General features: G+C 36.2%; 1 protein-coding gene across 1 annotated transcript in view; it reads right to left on the bottom strand.

Moving 5' to 3' along the window:
• LOC102802477 (3'-5' RNA helicase YTHDC2-like) overlaps positions 1-21930 on the bottom strand; it is a 102077-nt gene that overhangs the window by 46772 nt on the left and 33375 nt on the right. The window contains exons 8-13 of the mRNA XM_085507262.1: positions 18375-18531; positions 15988-16042; positions 15454-15506; positions 15009-15163; positions 13078-13213; positions 12706-12898 (exon numbers count right to left, since the gene is read on the bottom strand). Coding sequence (XP_085363388.1) covers positions 12706-12898; positions 13078-13213; positions 15009-15163; positions 15454-15506; positions 15988-16042; positions 18375-18531 — 749 coding nt within the window. The remainder of the gene's footprint in view (positions 1-12705; positions 12899-13077; positions 13214-15008; positions 15164-15453; positions 15507-15987; positions 16043-18374; positions 18532-21930) is intronic.

The following is a 21930-nucleotide window of genomic DNA, read 5'->3' as shown; positions in this document are numbered from 1 at the left end:
TTTTCAGACTGGCTAACAAGCATTGATTCATCAGTACATGAACATTCAATTGCAGCACTGCAATACAAAAGTACAGGACTAGATTTAGTATTTGATGTTTTCAGACTGGCTAACAAGCATTGATTCATCAGTACATGAACATTCAATTGCAGCACTGCAATACAAAAGTACAAGACTAGATTTAGTATTTGATGTTTTCAGACTGGCTAACGAGCTTTGATTCATCAGTACATGAACATTCAATTGCAGCACTGCAATACAAAAGTACAAGACTAGATTTAGTATTTGATGTTTTCAGACTGGCTAACAAGCATTGATTCATCAGTACATGAACATTCAATTGCAGCACTGCAATACAAAAGTACAAAACTAGATTTAGTATTTGATGTTTTCAGACTGGCTAACAAGCATTGATTCATCAGTACATGAACATTCAATTGCAGCACTGCAATACAAAAGTACAAGACTAGATTTATAGTATTTGATGTTTTCAGACTGGCTAACGAGCTTTGTTTCATTAGTACATAAACATTCAATTGCAGCACTGCAATACAAAAGTACAAAACTAGATTTAGTATTTGATGTTTTCAGACTGGCTAACAAGCATTGATTCATCAGTACATAAACATTCAATTGCAGCACTGCAATACAAAAGTACAAAACTAGATTTAGTATTTGATGTTTTCAGACTGGCTAACAAGCATTGATTCATCAGTACATGAACATTCAATTGCAGCACTGCAATACAAAAGTACAAAACTAGATTTAGTATTTGATGTTTTCAGACTGGCTAACAAGCATTGATTCATCAGTACATGAACATTCAATTGCAGCACTGCAATACAAAAGTACAAAACTAGATTTAGTATTTGATGTTTTCAGACTGGCTAACAAGCATTGATTCATCAGTACATGAACATTCAATTGCAGCACTGCAATACAAAAGTACAAGACTAGATTTAGTATTTGATGTTTTCAGACTGGCTAACAAGCTTTGATTCATCAGTACATGAACATTCAATTGCAGCACTGCAATACAAAAGTACAAAACTAGATTTAGTATTTGATGTTTTCAGACTGGCTAACAAGCATTGATTCATCAGTACATGAACATTCAATTGCAGCACTGCAATACAAAAGTACAAAACTAGATTTAGTATTTGATGTTTTCAGACTGGCTAACAAGCTTTGATTCATCAGTACATGAACATTCAATTGCAGCACTGCAATACAAAAGTACAAGACTAGATTTAGTATTTGATGTTTTCAGACTGGCTAACAAGCATTGATTCATCAGTACATGAACATTCAATTGCAGCACTGCAATACAAAAGTACAAGACTAGATTTAGTATTTGATGTTTTCAGACTGGCTAACAAGCTTTGATTCATCAGTACATGAACATTCAATTGCAGCACTGCAATACAAAAGTACAAGACTAGATTTAGTATTTGATGTTTTCAGACTGGCTAACAAGCATTGATTCATCAGTACATGAACATTCAATTGCAGCACTGCAATACAAAAGTACAAGACTAGATTTAGTATTTGATGTTTTCAGACTGGCTAACAAGCATTGATTCATCAGTACATGAACATTCAATTGCAGCACTGCAATACAAAAGTACAAAACTAGATTTAGTATTTGATGTTTTCAGACTGGCTAACAAGCATTGATTCATCAGTACATGAACATTCAATTGCAGCACTGCAATACAAAAGTACAAGACTAGATTTAGTATTTGATGTTTTCAGACTGGCTAACAAGCTTTGATTCATCAGTACATGAACATTCAATTGCAGCACTGCAATACAAAAGTACAAGACTAGATTTAGTATTTGATGTTTTCAGACTGGCTAACAAGCATTGATTCATCAGTACATGAACATTCAATTGCAGCACTGCAATACAAAAGTACAAAACTAGATTTAGTATTTGATGTTTTCAGACTGGCTAACAAGCATTGATTCATCAGTACATGAACATTCAATTGCAGCACTGCAATACAAAAGTACAAGACTAGATTTATAGTATTTGATGTTTTCAGACTGGCTAACAAGCATTGATTCATCAGTACATGAACATTCAATTGCAGCACTGCAATACAAAAGTACAAGACTAGATTTAGTATTTGATGTTTTCAGACTGGCTAACAAGCATTGATTCATCAGTACATGAACATTCAATTGCAGCACTGCAATACAAAAGTACAAGACTAGATTTAGTATTTGATGTTTTCAGACTGGCTAACAAGCATTGATTCATCAGTACATGAACATTCAATTGCAGCACTGCAATACAAAAGTACAAAACTAGATTTAGTATTTGATGTTTTCAGACTGGCTAACAAGCTTTGATTCATCAGTACATGAACATTCAATTGCAGCACTGCAATACAAAAGTACAAGACTAGATTTATAGTATTTGATGTTTTCAGACTGGCTAACAAGCATTGATTCATCAGTACATGAACATTCAATTGCAGCACTGCAATACAAAAGTACAAAACTAGATTTAGTATTTGATGTTTTCAGACTGGCTAACAAGCATTGATTCATCAGTACATGAACATTCAATTGCAGCACTGCAATACAAAAGTACAAGACTAGATTTAGTATTTGATGTTTTCAGACTGGCTAACAAGCATTGATTCATCAGTACATGAACATTCAATTGCAGCACTGCAATACAAAAGTACAAAACTAGATTTAGTATTTGATGTTTTCAGACTGGCTAACAAGCTTTGATTCATCAGTACATAAACATTCAATTGCAGCACTGCAATACAAAAGTACAAGACTAGATTTATAGTATTTGATGTTTTCAGACTGGCTAACAAGCTTTGATTCATCAGTACATAAACATTCAATTGCAGCACTGCAATACAAAAGTACAAGACTAGATTTATAGTATTTGATGTTTTCAGACTGGCTAACAAGCATTGATTCATCAGTACATGAACATTCAATTGCAGCACTGCAATACAAAAGTACAAGACTAGATTTATAGTATTTGATGTTTTCAGACTGGCTAACAAGCTTTGATTCATCAGTACATAAACATTCAATTGCAGCACTGCAATACAAAAGTACGAGACTAGATTTATAGTATTTGATGTTTTCAGACTGGCTAACAAGCATTGATTCATCAGTACATGAACATTCAATTGCAGCACTGCAATACAAAAGTACAAGACTAGATTTATAGTATTTGATGTTTTCAGACTGGCTAACGAGCTTTGTTTCATTAGTACATGAACATTCAATTGCAGCACTGCAATACAAAAGTACAAAACTAGATTTAGTATTTGATGTTTTCAGACTGGCTAACAAGCATTGATTCATCAGTACATGAACATTCAATTGCAGCACTGCAATACAAAAGTACAAGACTAGATTTATAGTATTTGATGTTTTCAGACTGGCTAACAAGCATTGATTCATCAGTACATGAACATTCAATTGCAGCACTGCAATACAAAAGTACAAGACTAGATTTATAGTATTTGATGTTTTCAGACTGGCTAACGAGCTTTGTTTCATCAGTACATGAACATTCAATTGCAGCACTGCAATACAAAAGTACAAAACTAGATTTAGTATTTGATGTTTTCAGACTGGCTAACAAGCATTGATTCATCAGTACATGAACATTCAATTGCAGCACTGCAATACAAAAGTACAAAACTAGATTTAGTATTTGATGTTTTCAGACTGGCTAACAAGCATTGATTCATCAGTACATGAACATTCAATTGCAGCACTGCAATACAAAAGTACAAAACTAGATTTAGTATTTGATGTTTTCAGACTGGCTAACAAGCATTGATTCATCAGTACATGAACATTCAATTGCAGCACTGCAATACAAAAGTACAAAACTAGATTTAGTATTTGATGTTTTCAGACTGGCTAACAAGCATTGATTCATCAGTACATGAACATTCAATTGCAGCACTGCAATACAAAAGTACAAAACTAGATTTAGTATTTGATGTTTTCAGACTGGCTAACGAGCTTTGATTCATCAGTACATGAACATTCAATTGCAGCACTGCAATACAAAAGTACAAGACTAGATTTAGTATTTGATGTTTTCAGACTGGCTAACAAGCATTGATTCATCAGTACATGAACATTCAATTGCAGCACTGCAATACAAAAGTACAAAACTAGATTTAGTATTTGATGTTTTCAGACTGGCTAACAAGCATTGATTCATCAGTACATGAACATTCAATTGCAGCACTGCAATACAAAAGTACAAAACTAGATTTAGTACTGTAAAATGACTAATTTTCACTGGGTTTAAATTTCACTGATTTATCATTTCAGGCATATTCAGTGGGTTTTAAATTCACGGTTTTATCATTTAGATAATGTGTTCTATGCTAAATTTTACATATTCATTGTGTTTTAATTTAGCGCATTTTTCCAGTCAGCGAAATAAGCTAAATTAAAACCCAGTGAATAATTACCCCCTTTACAGTATTTGATGTTTTCAGACTGGCTAACAAGCATTGATTCATCAGTACATGAACATTCAATTGCAGCACTGCAATACAAAAGTACAAAACTAGATTTAGTATTTGATGTTTTCAGACTGGCTAACGAGCTTTGATTCATCAGTACATGAACATTCAATTGCAGCACTGCAATACAAAAGTACAAGACTAGATTTAGTATTTGATGTTTTCAGACTGGCTAACAAGCATTGATTCATCAGTACATGAACATTCAATTGCAGCACTGCAATACAAAAGTACAAAACTAGATTTAGTATTTGATGTTTTCAGACTGGCTAACAAGCATTGATTCATCAGTACATGAACATTCAATTGCAGCACTGCAATACAAAAGTACAAGACTAGATTTATAGTATTTGATGTTTTCAGACTGGCTAACGAGCTTTGTTTCATTAGTACATAAACATTCAATTGCAGCACTGCAATACAAAAGTACAAAACTAGATTTAGTATTTGATGTTTTCAGACTGGCTAACAAGCATTGATTCATCAGTACATGAACATTCAATTGCAGCACTGCAATACAAAAGTACAAAACTAGATTTAGTATTTGATGTTTTCAGACTGGCTAACAAGCATTGATTCATCAGTACATGAACATTCAATTGCAGCACTGCAATACAAAAGTACAAGACTAGATTTAGTATTTGATGTTTTCAGACTGGCTAACAAGCATTGATTCATCAGTACATGAACATTCAATTGCAGCACTGCAATACAAAAGTACAAGACTAGATTTAGTATTTGATGTTTTCAGACTGGCTAACGAGCTTTGATTCATCAGTACATGAACATTCAATTGCAGCACTGCAATACAAAAGTACAAGACTAGATTTAGTATTTGATGTTTTCAGACTGGCTAACAAGCATTGATTCATCAGTACATGAACATTCAATTGCAGCACTGCAATACAAAAGTACAAAACTAGATTTAGTATTTGATGTTTTCAGACTGGCTAACAAGCATTGATTCATCAGTACATGAACATTCAATTGCAGCACTGCAATACAAAAGTACAAAACTAGATTTAGTATTTGATGTTTTCAGACTGGCTAACAAGCATTGATTCATCAGTACATGAACATTCAATTGCAGCACTGCAATACAAAAGTACAAGACTAGATTTATAGTATTTGATGTTTTCAGACTGGCTAACAAGCATTGATTCATCAGTACATGAACATTCAATTGCAGCACTGCAATACAAAAGTACAAAACTAGATTTAGTATTTGATGTTTTCAGACTGGCTAACAAGCATTGATTCATCAGTACATGAACATTCAATTGCAGCACTGCAATACAAAAGTACAAGACTAGATTTATAGTATTTGATGTTTTCAGACTGGCTAACGAGCTTTGTTTCATTAGTACATAAACATTCAATTGCAGCACTGCAATACAAAAGTACAAAACTAGATTTAGTATTTGATGTTTTCAGACTGACTAACAAGCATTGATTCATCAGTACATGAACATTCAATTGCAGCACTGCAATACAAAAGTACAAAACTAGATTTAGTATTTGATGTTTTCAGACTGGCTAACAAGCATTGATTCATCAGTACATGAACATTCAATTGCAGCACTGCAATACAAAAGTACAAAACTAGATTTAGTATTTGATGTTTTCAGACTGGCTAACAAGCATTGATTCATCAGTACATGAACATTCAATTGCAGCACTGCAATACAAAAGTACAAAACTAGATTTAGTATTTGATGTTTTCAGACTGGCTAACAAGCATTGATTCATCAGTACATGAACATTCAATTGCAGCACTGCAATACAAAAGTACAAAACTAGATTTAGTATTTGATGTTTTCAGACTGGCTAACGAGCTTTGATTCATCAGTACATGAACATTCAATTGCAGCACTGCAATACAAAAGTACAAGACTAGATTTAGTATTTGATGTTTTCAGACTGGCTAACAAGCATTGATTCATCAGTACATGAACATTCAATTGCAGCACTGCAATACAAAAGTACAAAACTAGATTTAGTATTTGATGTTTTCAGACTGGCTAACAAGCATTGATTCATCAGTACATGAACATTCAATTGCAGCACTGCAATACAAAAGTACAAAACTAGATTTAGTACTGTAAAATGACTAATTTTCACTGGGTTTAAATTTCACTGATTTATCATTTCAGGCATATTCAGTGGGTTTTAAATTCACGGTTTTATCATTTAGATAATGTGTTCTATGCTAAATTTTACATATTCATTGTGTTTTAATTTAGCGCATTTTTCCAGTCAGCGAAATAAGCTAAATTAAAACCCAGTGAATAATTACCCCCTTTACAGTATTTGATGTTTTCAGACTGGCTAACAAGCATTGATTCATCAGTACATGAACATTCAATTGCAGCACTGCAATACAAAAGTACAAAACTAGATTTAGTATTTGATGTTTTCAGACTGGCTAACAAGCATTGATTCATCAGTACATGAACATTCAATTGCAGCACTGCAATACAAAAGTACAAGACTAGATTTATAGTATTTGATGTTTTCAGACTGGCTAACAAGCATTGATTCATCAGTACATGAACATTCAATTGCAGCACTGCAATACAAAAGTACAAGACTAGATTTAGTATTTGATGTTTTCAGACTGGCTAACAAGCATTGATTCATCAGTACATGAACATTCAATTGCAGCACTGCAATACAAAAGTACAAGACTAGATTTATAGTATTTGATGTTTTCAGACTGGCTAACAAGCTTTGATTCATCAGTACATGAACATTCAATTGCAGCACTGCAATACAAAAGTACAAAACTAGATTTAGTATTTGATGTTTTCAGACTGGCTAACAAGCATTGATTCATCAGTACATGAACATTCAATTGCAGCACTGCAATACAAAAGTACAAAACTAGATTTAGTATTTGATGTTTTCAGACTGGCTAACAAGCATTGATTCATCAGTACATGAACATTCAATTGCAGCACTGCAATACAAAAGTACAAGACTAGATTTAGTATTTGATGTTTTCAGACTGGCTAACAAGCATTGATTCATCAGTACATGAACATTCAATTGCAGCACTGCAATACAAAAGTACAAAACTAGATTTAGTATTTGATGTTTTCAGACTGGCTAACAAGCATTGATTCATCAGTACATGAACATTCAATTGCAGCACTGCAATACAAAAGTACAAGACTAGATTTAGTATTTGATGTTTTCAGACTGGCTAACAAGCATTGATTCATCAGTACATGAACATTCAATTGCAGCACTGCAATACAAAAGTACAAAACTAGATTTAGTATTTGATGTTTTCAGACTGGCTAACAAGCATTGATTCATCAGTACATGAACATTCAATTGCAGCACTGCAATACAAAAGTACAAAACTAGATTTAGTATTTGATGTTTTCAGACTGGCTAACAAGCATTGATTCATCAGTACATGAACATTCAATTGCAGCACTGCAATACAAAAGTACAAGACTAGATTTATAGTATTTGATGTTTTCAGACTGGCTAACGAGCTTTGTTTCATTAGTACATAAACATTCAATTGCAGCACTGCAATACAAAAGTACAAAACTAGATTTAGTATTTGATGTTTTCAGACTGACTAACAAGCATTGATTCATCAGTACATGAACATTCAATTGCAGCACTGCAATACAAAAGTACAAAACTAGATTTAGTATTTGATGTTTTCAGACTGGCTAACAAGCATTGATTCATCAGTACATGAACATTCAATTGCAGCACTGCAATACAAAAGTACAAAACTAGATTTAGTATTTGATGTTTTCAGACTGGCTAACAAGCATTGATTCATCAGTACATGAACATTCAATTGCAGCACTGCAATACAAAAGTACAAAACTAGATTTAGTATTTGATGTTTTCAGACTGGCTAACAAGCATTGATTCATCAGTACATGAACATTCAATTGCAGCACTGCAATACAAAAGTACAAAACTAGATTTAGTATTTGATGTTTTCAGACTGGCTAACGAGCTTTGATTCATCAGTACATGAACATTCAATTGCAGCACTGCAATACAAAAGTACAAGACTAGATTTAGTATTTGATGTTTTCAGACTGGCTAACAAGCATTGATTCATCAGTACATGAACATTCAATTGCAGCACTGCAATACAAAAGTACAAAACTAGATTTAGTATTTGATGTTTTCAGACTGGCTAACAAGCATTGATTCATCAGTACATGAACATTCAATTGCAGCACTGCAATACAAAAGTACAAAACTAGATTTAGTACTGTAAAATGACTAATTTTCACTGGGTTTAAATTTCACTGATTTATCATTTCAGGCATATTCAGTGGGTTTTAAATTCACGGTTTTATCATTTAGATAATGTGTTCTATGCTAAATTTTACATATTCATTGTGTTTTAATTTAGCGCATTTTTCCAGTCAGCGAAATAAGCTAAATTAAAACCCAGTGAATAATTACCCCCTTTACAGTATTTGATGTTTTCAGACTGGCTAACAAGCATTGATTCATCAGTACATGAACATTCAATTGCAGCACTGCAATACAAAAGTACAAAACTAGATTTAGTATTTGATGTTTTCAGACTGGCTAACAAGCATTGATTCATCAGTACATGAACATTCAATTGCAGCACTGCAATACAAAAGTACAAGACTAGATTTATAGTATTTGATGTTTTCAGACTGGCTAACAAGCATTGATTCATCAGTACATGAACATTCAATTGCAGCACTGCAATACAAAAGTACAAGACTAGATTTAGTATTTGATGTTTTCAGACTGGCTAACAAGCATTGATTCATCAGTACATGAACATTCAATTGCAGCACTGCAATACAAAAGTACAAGACTAGATTTATAGTATTTGATGTTTTCAGACTGGCTAACAAGCATTGATTCATCAGTACATGAACATTCAATTGCAGCACTGCAATACAAAAGTACAAGACTAGATTTAGTATTTGATGTTTTCAGACTGGCTAACAAGCATTGATTCATCAGTACATGAACATTCAATTGCAGCACTGCAATACAAAAGTACAAGACTAGATTTAGTATTTGATGTTTTCAGACTGGCTAACAAGCTTTGATTCATCAGTACATGAACATTCAATTGCAGCACTGCAATACAAAAGTACAAGACTAGATTTAGTATTTGATGTTTTCAGACTGGCTAACAAGCATTGATTCATCAGTACATGAACATTCAATTGCAGCACTGCAATACAAAAGTACAAAACTAGATTTAGTATTTGATGTTTTCAGACTGGCTAACAAGCATTGATTCATCAGTACATGAACATTCAATTGCAGCACTGCAATACAAAAGTACAAGACTAGATTTAGTATTTGATGTTTTCAGACTGGCTAACAAGCATTGATTCATCAGTACATGAACATTCAATTGCAGCACTGCAATACAAAAGTACAAAACTAGATTTAGTATTTGATGTTTTCAGACTGGCTAACAAGCATTGATTCATCAGTACATGAACATTCAATTGCAGCACTGCAATACAAAAGTACAAGACTAGATTTAGTATTTGATGTTTTCAGACTGGCTAACAAGCATTGATTCATCAGTACATGAACATTCAATTGTAGCACTGCAATACAAAAGTACAAAACTAGATTTAGTATTTGATGTTTTCAGACTGGCTAACAAGCATTGATTCATCAGTACATGAACATTCAATTGCAGCACTGCAATACAAAAGTACAAGACTAGATTTAGTATTTGATGTTTTCAGACTGGCTAACAAGCTTTGATTCGTCAGTACATGAACATTCAATTGCAGCACTGCAATACAAAAGTACAAAACTAGATTTAGTATTTGATGTTTTCAGACTGGCTAACAAGCATTGATTCATCAGTACATGAACATTCAATTGCAGCACTGCAATACAAAAGTACAAGACTAGATTTATAGTATTTGATGTTTTCAGACTGGCTAACAAGCATTGATTCATCAGTACATGAACATTCAATTGCAGCACTGCAATACAAAAGTACAAGACTAGATTTAGTATTTGATGTTTTCAGACTGGCTAACAAGCATTGATTCATCAGTACATGAACATTCAATTGCAGCACTGCAATACAAAAGTACAAAACTAGATTTAGTATTTGATGTTTTCAGACTGGCTAACAAGCATTGATTCATCAGTACATGAACATTCAATTGCAGCACTGCAATACAAAAGTACAAGACTAGATTTAGTATTTGATGTTTTCAGACTGGCTAACAAGCATTGATTCATCAGTACATGAACATTCAATTGCAGCACTGCAATACAAAAGTACAAGACTAGATTTAGTATTTGATGTTTTCAGACTGGCTAACAAGCATTGATTCATCAGTACATGAACATTCAATTGCAGCACTGCAATACAAAAGTACAAAACTAGATTTAGTATTTGATGTTTTCAGACTGGCTAACAAGCATTGATTCATCAGTACATGAACATTCAATTGCAGCACTGCAATACAAAAGTACAAAACTAGATTTAGTATTTGATGTTTTCAGACTGGCTAACAAGCATTGATTCGTCAGTACATGAACATTCAATTGCAGCACTGCAATACAAAAGTACAAAACTAGATTTAGTATTTGATGTTTTCAGACTGGCTAACAAGCATTGATTCATCAGTACATGAACATTCAATTGCAGCACTGCAATACAAAAGTACAAGACTAGATTTAGTATTTGATGTTTTCAGACTGGCTAACAAGCATTGATTCATCAGTACATGAACATTCAATTGCAGCACTGCAATACAAAAGTACAAAACTAGATTTAGTATTTGATGTTTTCAGACTGGCTAACAAGCATTGATTCATCAGTACATGAACATTCAATTGCAGCACTGCAATACAAAAGTACAAGACTAGATTTAGTATTTGATGTTTTCAGACTGGCTAACAAGCTTTGATTCGTCAGTACATGAACATTCAATTGCAGCACTGCAATACAAAAGTACAAAACTAGATTTAGTATTTGATGTTTTCAGACTGGCTAACAAGCATTGATTCATCAGTACATGAACATTCAATTGCAGCACTGCAATACAAAAGTACAAAACTAGATTTAGTATTTGATGTTTTCAGACTGGCTAACAAGCATTGATTCATCAGTACATGAACATTCAATTGCAGCACTGCAATACAAAAGTACAAAACTAGATTTAGTATTTGATGTTTTCAGACTGGCTAACAAGCATTGATTCATCAGTACATGAACATTCAATTGCAGCACTGCAATACAAAAGTACAAGACTAGATTTATAGTATTTGATGTTTTCAGACTGGCTAACAAGCTTTGATTCATCAGTACATAAACATTCAATTGCAGCACTGCAATACAAAAGTATGAGACTAGATTTATAGTATTTGATGTTTTCAGACTGGCTAACAAGCATTGATTCATCAGTACATGAACATTCAATTGCAGCACTGCAATACAAAAGTACAAGACTAGATTTATAGTATTTGATGTTTTCAGACTGGCTAACAAGCTTTGATTCATCAGTACATAAACATTCAATTGCAGCACTGCAATACAAAAGTACGAGACTAGATTTATAGTATTTGATGTTTTCAGACTGGCTAACAAGCATTGATTCATCAGTACATGAACATTCAATTGCAGCACTGCAATACAAAAGTACAAGACTAGATTTATAGTATTTGATGTTTTCAGACTGGCTAACAAGCATTGATTCATCAGTACATGAACATTCAATTGCAGCACTGCAATACAAAAGTACAAAACTAGATTTAGATACTGTAACAATAAAACCATATTTGGTATACAAGGACAATGTTACTGCTGTATTCAAATGTAATGAACTAACAAGAAGTTATTTCCCTGGGTGTTTTCACAGGAAGAATCCAACTTTTAGACAAATTCTGAACAACTTCAAAAGACAAGGTGTTGAAACGAGTTGGTTATCTTATGTACGGAGTAAATATTGTGAACACTGATAGTAAGAAAAATGAAAGATACATGTACATATTTAATGAGAAAACTATTTACTGGAAAGCAACAAAAGTTTACAAGGGTTTCTATGATACAGCTTTCTTCATTCTCTGTCAATTGAAAACATTGTCACCCAAAATATAGTATCCTCGAAACGTGTACACAGATCTAAAAATAGAATTCTGACAAAACACTTACATATGCGCTTCAAGAAGGTCAACAATCTCAGTACGATTGAACGCTTTGGCCCAATCCTTGGCCGTCCAATCATTAGATGACATGACTTTCACATTAGCACCAAGATTGAGCAGTTTCTCTACATTATCCATATTTCCTCTACCTGCAGCCACCATTAATGCAGTCGCTCCTGTCTCGCTATGCTTGTAATCAACTAAAAACAGTAACAAGTATACAAGTAAGACTTATTAGTAAAAATGAACACACAGTTCTTCCAAGTATATCTATAATAATATTAATGAGAATATATTCTGCATAATTCACTGCCATATGTATGGTAAAATTCAGCTGAGCATTCCTTGGAATAATACTTTAGATATTGGTGTAACTTACCACTGACATTCTCACTGTGTATGAGATGGAAGAGTTGAGAGAACGCTTCATCACTGCCTTTCAACCATACATCCATTATACATCGGTCCAAGTCCTTAATAAGCCATGGTTCCATTTCACTGGTGTCCAACTCTTTCTGTAAAACATAACAATAGTTACAGATTATGTAAGTTTTCTCAGTGGTCACTACTTAGTCAATGCCAGAATTACCAAGTAAATTATAAAGTTATGCAAACACAATAAGTACAGTGTATAGGATGTATAGAGAGAGTTCAACCTGACACTGTACAATACAATTTATTCAATGCATGTACATTTCAACATTCCAAAAATAGTAGTTTTATCCGTATATTTTTATAGAAAATAGAAGTAACTGCACTTTATTCATAAATCACCTGCCTAAAAGTATAATCTAACTCCAGTGTGCTGAGAGTATTGAAGACACATTAAAAATTAATTAAAAATTACTTGTACATGAGATATTGATGGAAAAGCTGAAAACTAATTATGTAAATCAGGTAACTAATATGAACAGAACAGAACAAAAAAATTATGAATTATTATGCTAACTGGAGAATTAATATGAACAAATTTTAACCCAAAATTAATCAGGCCTATCTATTGTCCTAGAGCATTTATGTACCAAATTTCATTCAAATGTGATGATCAGTAATTGAGATATCAGTGTTAATTAATTATGTTAACTAGGTGATTAATAAGCAAAAATATTTACCAAAAACTAATTGGGTCTCTGCATAGTTCTAGATTCATTGAAATGTAATGATGAGTACTCATTAAATGAGTGTCATTAAAATCCAATTTGTGGTTCTTTATATATCAGTGGAACATTCATGGAACAAATTAACTAATTAATATTCACAATTATTTACTCTAAAACTAATCAGGTCTCTGCATAGTCCTAGAAGATCTATGTAGCAAGTCTCATTGAAATATGATGATTAGTACTTGAGATATCAGGCAAAAAGCTGAAAATTAACTAATTATGCTAATAAGTTAATTAATATGCACAAATATTTACCCAAAAACTAATCAGGGGTCTGCACAGTCCTTTAGTAACTATGTACCAAGTGTCATTGAAATGTGATGATTACTTCTTGAAATATCAAAAGCTGAAAATTAATTAATTATGCAAATTAGGTAATTAATATCTACTGACATTACCCTGAAAACTATCAGGTCTATGCAGTGTCCTATGACATCTATGTACCAAATTTTATTGAAATGTGATGATTAGTACTTGAGATATCAGCTGAAAAGCCGAAAATTGATTAATCATTATGCAAATTAGGTAATTAATATTGCACAGATTTTTACCCAAAACTAATCAAATCTGCGCATTAGTTTGGAGCATCTATGTGCTAAGTTTCATTAAAATCCAATGAGTGGTTCTTTAGATATCAGTGGAACAGTCATGGAACAGCTAAAAATCAGCTAATTATCATGCAAATTAGGTAATTAATATGCATGGTTTTTACCGAAACCTAATCAAATCTGCGCATTGGCCCAGAACATCTATGCACCAAGTTTCATTAAAAATCAATGTATGGTTCTTGAGATATCAGTGGAACACACACATACACACACACACACACACACACACACACACAGACAAACTAACTGCAAAGACTCCCATTGTGTGCTTTGCACACGGGAGTCAAAAATCACACAAAAAATAGACATTTTTGGTTCACAATATGCCTCTACTAGAAATATCATGGAAATCAAAACCATATGACAACATTCAGCAACACTTGAGTTCATATTTTTTCAGTTTTGTAGTGACTTAAACCCCACAGTCAACTCTAATAATTTGTTTTTTAAATATTTTGATCAAGACTTGTAATTAATGGGAAATTGTGTCCATTAACAAAAAAAAATAAAAATATACATATTAACATTTTTAAAAATACCTCAGTAGTGACAACTTGTAAATCTTCATCTTTATCCACATCAACTCCTTCATCAATTTGTTCATCGGCTTCAACAGCTTCTTTACCAATCGTGTCAGATATTTTCACTTCTCGTTGCTGACACCATTCTTCTAATTTATTTTTATGATCTTCCACTGCAGACAAGAAACCATTATCATAGTAAAAAAATCGTGTTCAGTTGTTTTGTGTTTCTGGAGGCATTGTAACACCAATGCAACAGTCAACAAAATAATATTATATCTATTACACATGACATTTTTATCAGCATATTATTAAATTTCTCGTAAATAAACAATGTATTTTACATGTTTAAACATGCCAAACATAACCATGGAGATTTAAAATATGGCAATGTAAAAGTTTGTCTCGTCGTTTTTATGTAGAACATCATCAATCATAAAGATTACTATTAAACTGTACTTACATGTTAACAGTTCTTTCTTGTATTTTTCCATTATTTTGCTTGTATATCCAGTGCTGTGAAGAATATGGAAACCAATTATTTATAAATATATATATAATAAACACTATAATTGTAAATGGCAAAATTAACTATGCATATTAAAATCATAATTCAAATAAGTTGGATCTAGAATAATATCTGTATGCATATTTTTGTAGAACTGTATGTAATAAAACATCTAATGTTTGAACTTGTGAGCAGCTTTCATGACATTTTTTCTGAGAACTTCACAGAAAAAGCACAGTTACATGACATACACTCCCTGTAAACATCATCACATAGGAATAATCTTTTCAGCAGAAATTGTGAATAAAAGTAGAGAAAAAATGGCAATATATTCTGTGTATCTTTATTACAAATAGGTCTTAAAATGGTGGTCTCTCTAATATTAGGGTTAATACAATCACTGCTTCCAATACAAGGTACCAGTTCACACAGTACACTAGTTTGGTAATATGTGTGTGCTATTAATTAAGTATACATGTTAATACGTACCATTTCAATACATCTTCCAGAAACAACTCTTTAACTTCATACATTCCACCTGGGACTGCAGGATAAAAATAAAAAATTACATTGACACAAGATTTCTATACACTTCTATACGGTATATGCATTTCTATTAGAGATACAGTAACCAACAGTACCAACTCATTAGATTCTGGACAAATATTATGTTAACTAAAGTTGTCAATTCATAACAAAACAAGTCATTGAAAATGACACAGTCCCCATTAAATTTTTGAAAGTTCTCTTTGTGCTCGTCATATTAAAGCGAAGGAATTGCCGTGAGTGTGTCCTTGAAACTTGAGTTCCAAGTGGCGTATACAACAGATTGTTTATTTACATCAAAACACGTGTTCCGTGTAGTAGCCAAAAATAATCTGATTATGAAACACACTGATATGTATAATGTATGTGCCAAATACGAATGAAGATGGTACATAAATTGTGGAAATATAGTAGTAAGACCAAAAAGTCAGATGGCTGTCAATCAGCCATCCTTGACCAGATTTTGAAACAACCGTTAAAGTCCTAATATAAACCGCATACGTAATAGTAACCGCACCCCCAATTCCGGCTTCAGGGTTGAAGAGTTCTTAACAAAAATTGAAAACTTGAAAAGTACCTATTACTAACCGCACCCCCAATTCAACAAGACCGTGACTGACTTCATTGTTTCAACCAGCTGGTCCAAAACGGCATTGTTCCTAATCCTATTCATTTGTTTCGACAACGTGCCTAAAAATAGTCACACCTATTTATTGTTCAGCGGTGATAGGATGTCAGACACGCAGTGAAACTGCTTTTGTTCTGGCGGCAACCTCTGTCAATACTCTTTCTGAATATGTCTGTGTTTCGTAAGTTTTCGACAATGAGCGTTATCACCGTAAAAGTGTTAAATTCTTCTTCAATGCTCAGTTTATCTTTCGGAAACAAATAATTTCTTGATTTACAAAAAAAATCATGTCGTTTTCCCATGGAAATCAAAGCCAAGACATCGCACTACATTATCGGTAAATCTCTTCCGTGTTCACCATGAGGTCACTGAACTTTCATTAACATATTTAAATGAGCTATGTAATTTAGACACGTGGGCACCATCCAGCATTTTGATTGGTTAATTAGCGACATGACCTATTCGGTCAATAAAACGTCACGTGTGCATTCAAAAACATGGCCGGTATCGTATCGACCGTTTACATGTGACTGAAATCATTCGTTTACGGTGAAACTACTTGCATTTCATAACAATGCAACGGATTTATTTGTCGTGCGTTATTGTAATCACTAATGAATAATAATTGCCAATTTAAACACTTCGAAAACAAGTAAGTTATTCACTTGTGAACCACAGCATGGCCGGATTGCGCTACCGTTCTGTGATCATTTGCTACTAAGCAGTGCATTCGTGTTTGTTTTTACTTGAAACTTCTGTTAGAATATACTTTTCGTTAACAAGAAAATTAAAAAAAAAATTATTACATTAAATATAGTGAGTATTTTTTTATCATGTGTACTGTTTTTTTGATTGACTGTAACTGTAACATTTCGTAACGCCTATTTTAGAACCAAAGTAAAGCCTCTCACTCTTCCCTGACGCCTATTCAAGAGATTGTACGGTGTATTGTTTGTTTTGTGCAAGTGTTGTGGACAAAAAATGACCACGCCCATTTAGTGATTGCAATATGTACGTAATAGAAACCGCACCCCGAACTTGAGCTTTTGATCCCAATTTTTAAATTGATACATTGTAATATAAACCGCGGTATATATTAGGACTTTAACGGAAATTGTCATGGACATGCATCCTAACATGTATAAAGTACATGTATGTGCCAAATTTGAATGAAAACTGACAGAGCACTTCCAAGATACCGCATAAAAAACAAAACAAGATGCCTGCTAGTCGACCATCTTTGATGCAATTGCGAAATAAATCGTCATGGACACGTATCCTAACATTTATAATCTATGTACCAAGTTTGAATGACAACTGACAAAGCATGTCCAAAATACAACATTTTCAAAAAACAAGATGGCTGCCAGTCTGCCATTTTGAATCGAATAGCTAAACCACTGCATGTGCATATGTCCCACATAAGGTACTAGGCACGTGCAAAGAATGAACGGGATTGGTCCACAGGATTCTGAAATATGACTCTGGACGGACGCACGGAGACCGAATTATTATAAGTCCCCGTTTTCGGACTTCGTCCGAACGGGGACTAATAACCAACTATCTGTGTATAAAGTCCGCCTGTCTATAAAGACTATTAAATAAAGTCCTGGGGCTAGTCAATATACTATTCCATTCATATAATAATTGATCATGGCACTTACTGAATAATGTTAAAACTTAAAACTCAACAGAAACTTACTTTCAATAAGAGGACATCCAGCAAAATATTGTTGAAATAACTGGGTATCAAGAGCAGCACTCATCAAGACCAGTTTCAGAGTGTGATTCTTCAGCAGAATTTCCCTCAGTTGGATTAACAAAAAATCACTGTATTTGTCTCTCTCATGGATTTCATCCTTTAAAAGGAAAACAATCAAAAAATAGAATCCCAATATGCAAGGCCAATAAGCAAACACCACCAGAATCAACTAAGAAGTGATGTCAGGTGCCCCCCCCCCCAACTAAGAAGTGATGTCAGGTGGACCCCCTGGAAACCAACTAAGAAGTGATGTCAGGTGGACCCCTGGGAAACCAACTAAGAAGTGATGTCAGGTGGGCCCCCCTGGGAAACCAACTAAGAAGTGATGTCAGGTGGACCCCTGGGAAACCAACTAAGAAGTGATGTCAGGTGGACCCCTTGGAAACCAACTAAGAAGTGATGTCAGGTGGATCCCCTGGGAAACCAACTAAGAAGTGATGTCAGGTGGACCCCCTTGGAAACCAACTAAGAAGTGATGTCAGGTGGACCCCTGGGAAACCAACTAAGAAGTGATGTCAGGTGGACCCCCTGGGAAACCAACTAAGAAGTGATGTCAGGTGGGCCCCCCTGGGAAACCAACTAAGAAGTGATGTCAGGTGGGCCCCCTGGAAAACCAACTAAGAAGTGATGTCAGGTGGACCCCTTGGAAACCAACTAAGAAGTGATGTCAGGTGGATCCCCTGGGAAACCAACTAAGAAGTGATGTCAGGTGGCCCCCCTGGGAAACCAACTAAGAAGTGATGTCAGGTGGACCCCTGGGAAACCAACTAAGAAGTGATGTCAGGTGGACCCCCTGGGAAACCAACTAAGAAGTGATGTCAGGTGGGCCCCCTGGAAAACCAACTAAGAAGTGATGTCAGGTGGGCCCCCTGGAAAACCAACTAAGAAGTGATGTCAGGTGGGTCCCCTGGGAAACCAACTAAGAAGTGATGTCAGGTGGGCCCCCTGGGGAACCAACTAAGAAGTGATGTCAGGTGGACCCCTTGGAAACCAACTAAGAAGTGATGTCAGGTGGACCCCCTGGGAAACCAACTAAGAAGTGATGTCAGGTGGGCCCCCCTGGGAAACCAACTAAGAAGTGATGTCAGGTGGACCCCCTGGGGAACCAACTAAGAAGTGATGTCAGGTGGACCCCTTGGGAAACCAACTAAGAAGTGATGTCAGGTGGGCCCCCTGGGGAACCAACTAAGAAGTGATGTCAGGTGGACCCCTTGGAAACCAACTAAGAAGTGATGTCAGGTGGACCCCCTGGGAAACCAACTAAGAAGTGATGTCAGGTGGGCCCCCTGGGAAACCAACTAAGAAGTGATGTCAGGTGGACCCCCTGGGAAACCAACTAAGAAGTGATGTCAGGTGGGCCCCCTGGGAAACCAACTAAGAAGTGATGTCAGGTGGACCCCCTGGGAAACCAACTAAGAAGTGATGTCAGGTGGACCCCTGGGAAACCAACTAAGAAGTGATGTCAGGTGGACCCCTGGGAAACCAACTAAGAAGTGATGTCAGGTGGACCCCCTGGAAAACCAACTAAGAAGTGATGTCAGGTGGACCCCCCTGGGAAACCAACTAAGAAGTGATGTCAGGTGGGCCCCCTGGAAAACCAACTAAGAAGTGATGTCAGGTGGGCCCCCTGGGAAACCAACTAAGAAGTGATGTCAGGTGGGCCCCCTGGGAAACCAACTAAGAAGTGATGTCAGGTGGGCCCCCCTGGGAAACCAACTAAGAAGTGATGTCAGGTGGGCCCCCTGGAAAACCAACTAAGAAGTGATGTCAGGTGGGCCCCCCGGGAAACCAACTAAGAAGTGATGTCAGGTGGGCCCCCTGGGAAACCAACTAAGAAGTGATGTCAGGTGGGCCCCCCTGGGAAACCAACTAAGAAGTGATGTCAGGTGGGCCCCCTGGAAAACCAACTAAGAAGTGATGTCAGGTGGGCCCCCTGGAAAACCAACTAAGAAGTGATGTCAGGTGGGCCCCTGGGAAACCAACTAAGAAGTGATGTCAGGTGGACCCCCTTGGAAACCAACTAAGAAGTGATGTCAGATGGACCCCCCTGGGAAACCAACTAAGAAGTGATGTCAGGTGGGCCCCCCTGGGAAACCAACTAAGAAGTGATGTCAGGTGGACCCCCTTGGAAACCAACTAAGAAGTGATGTCAGGTGGGCCCCCTGGGAAACCAACTAAGAAGTGATGTCAGGTGGGCCCCCTTGGAAACTAAGAAGTGATGTCAGGTGGGCCCCCTTGGAAACCAACTAAGAAGTGATGTCAGGTGGGCCCCCTTGGAAACCAACTAAGAAGTGATGTCAGGTGGACCCCTTGGAAACCAACTAAGAAGTGATGTCAGGTGGACCCCCTTGGAAACCAACTAAAAAGTGATGTTAGGTGGACCCCTTGGAAACCAACTAAGAAGTGATGTCAGGTGGACCCCCTGGAAACCAACTAAGAAGTGATGTCAGGTGGACCCCTGGGAAACCAACTAAGAAGTGATGTCAGGTGGGCCCCCCTGGGAAACCAACTAAGAAGTGATGTCAGGTGGACCCCTGGGAAACCAACTAAGAAGTGATGTCAGGTGGACCCCTTGGAAACCAACTAAGAAGTGATGTCAGGTGGATCCCCTGGGAAACCAACTAAGAAGTGATGTCAGGTGGACCCCCTTGGAAACCAACTAAGAAGTGATGTCAGGTGGACCCCTGGGAAACCAACTAAGAAGTGATGTCAGGTGGACCCCCTGGGAAACCAACTAAGAAGTGATGTCAGGTGGGCCCCCCTGGGAAACCAACTAAGAAGTGATGTCAGGTGGGCCCCCTGGAAAACCAACTAAGAAGTGATGTCAGGTGGACCCCTTGGAAACCAACTAAGAAGTGATGTCAGGTGGATCCCCTGGGAAACCAACTAAGAAGTGATGTCAGGTGGCCCCCCTGGGAAACCAACTAAGAAGTGATGTCAGGTGGACCCCTGGGAAACCAACTAAGAAGTGATGTCAGGTGGACCCCCTGGGAAACCAACTAAGAAGTGATGTCAGGTGGGCCCCCTGGAAAACCAACTAAGAAGTGATGTCAGGTGGGCCCCCTGGAAAACCAACTAAGAAGTGATGTCAGGTGGGTCCCCTGGGAAACCAACTAAGAAGTGATGTCAGGTGGGCCCCCTGGGGAACCAACTAAGAAGTGATGTCAGGTGGACCCCTTGGAAACCAACTAAGAAGTGATGTCAGGTGGACCCCCTGGGAAACCAACTAAGAAGTGATGTCAGGTGGGCCCCCCTGGGAAACCAACTAAGAAGTGATGTCAGGTGGACCCCCTGGGGAACCAACTAAGAAGTGATGTCAGGTGGACCCCTTGGGAAACCAACTAAGAAGTGATGTCAGGTGGGCCCCCTGGGGAACCAACTAAGAAGTGATGTCAGGTGGACCCCTTGGAAACCAACTAAGAAGTGATGTCAGGTGGACCCCCTGGGAAACCAACTAAGAAGTGATGTCAGGTGGGCCCCCTGGGAAACCAACTAA

This window comes from Saccoglossus kowalevskii, chromosome 13 (genome assembly GCF_978046115.1).
Source record: "Saccoglossus kowalevskii chromosome 13, keSacKowa6.1, whole genome shotgun sequence".
Classification (NCBI taxonomy): Eukaryota; Metazoa; Hemichordata; class Enteropneusta; family Harrimaniidae; genus Saccoglossus; species Saccoglossus kowalevskii.
This window is presented reverse-complemented; position numbering and strand designations above follow the sequence as displayed.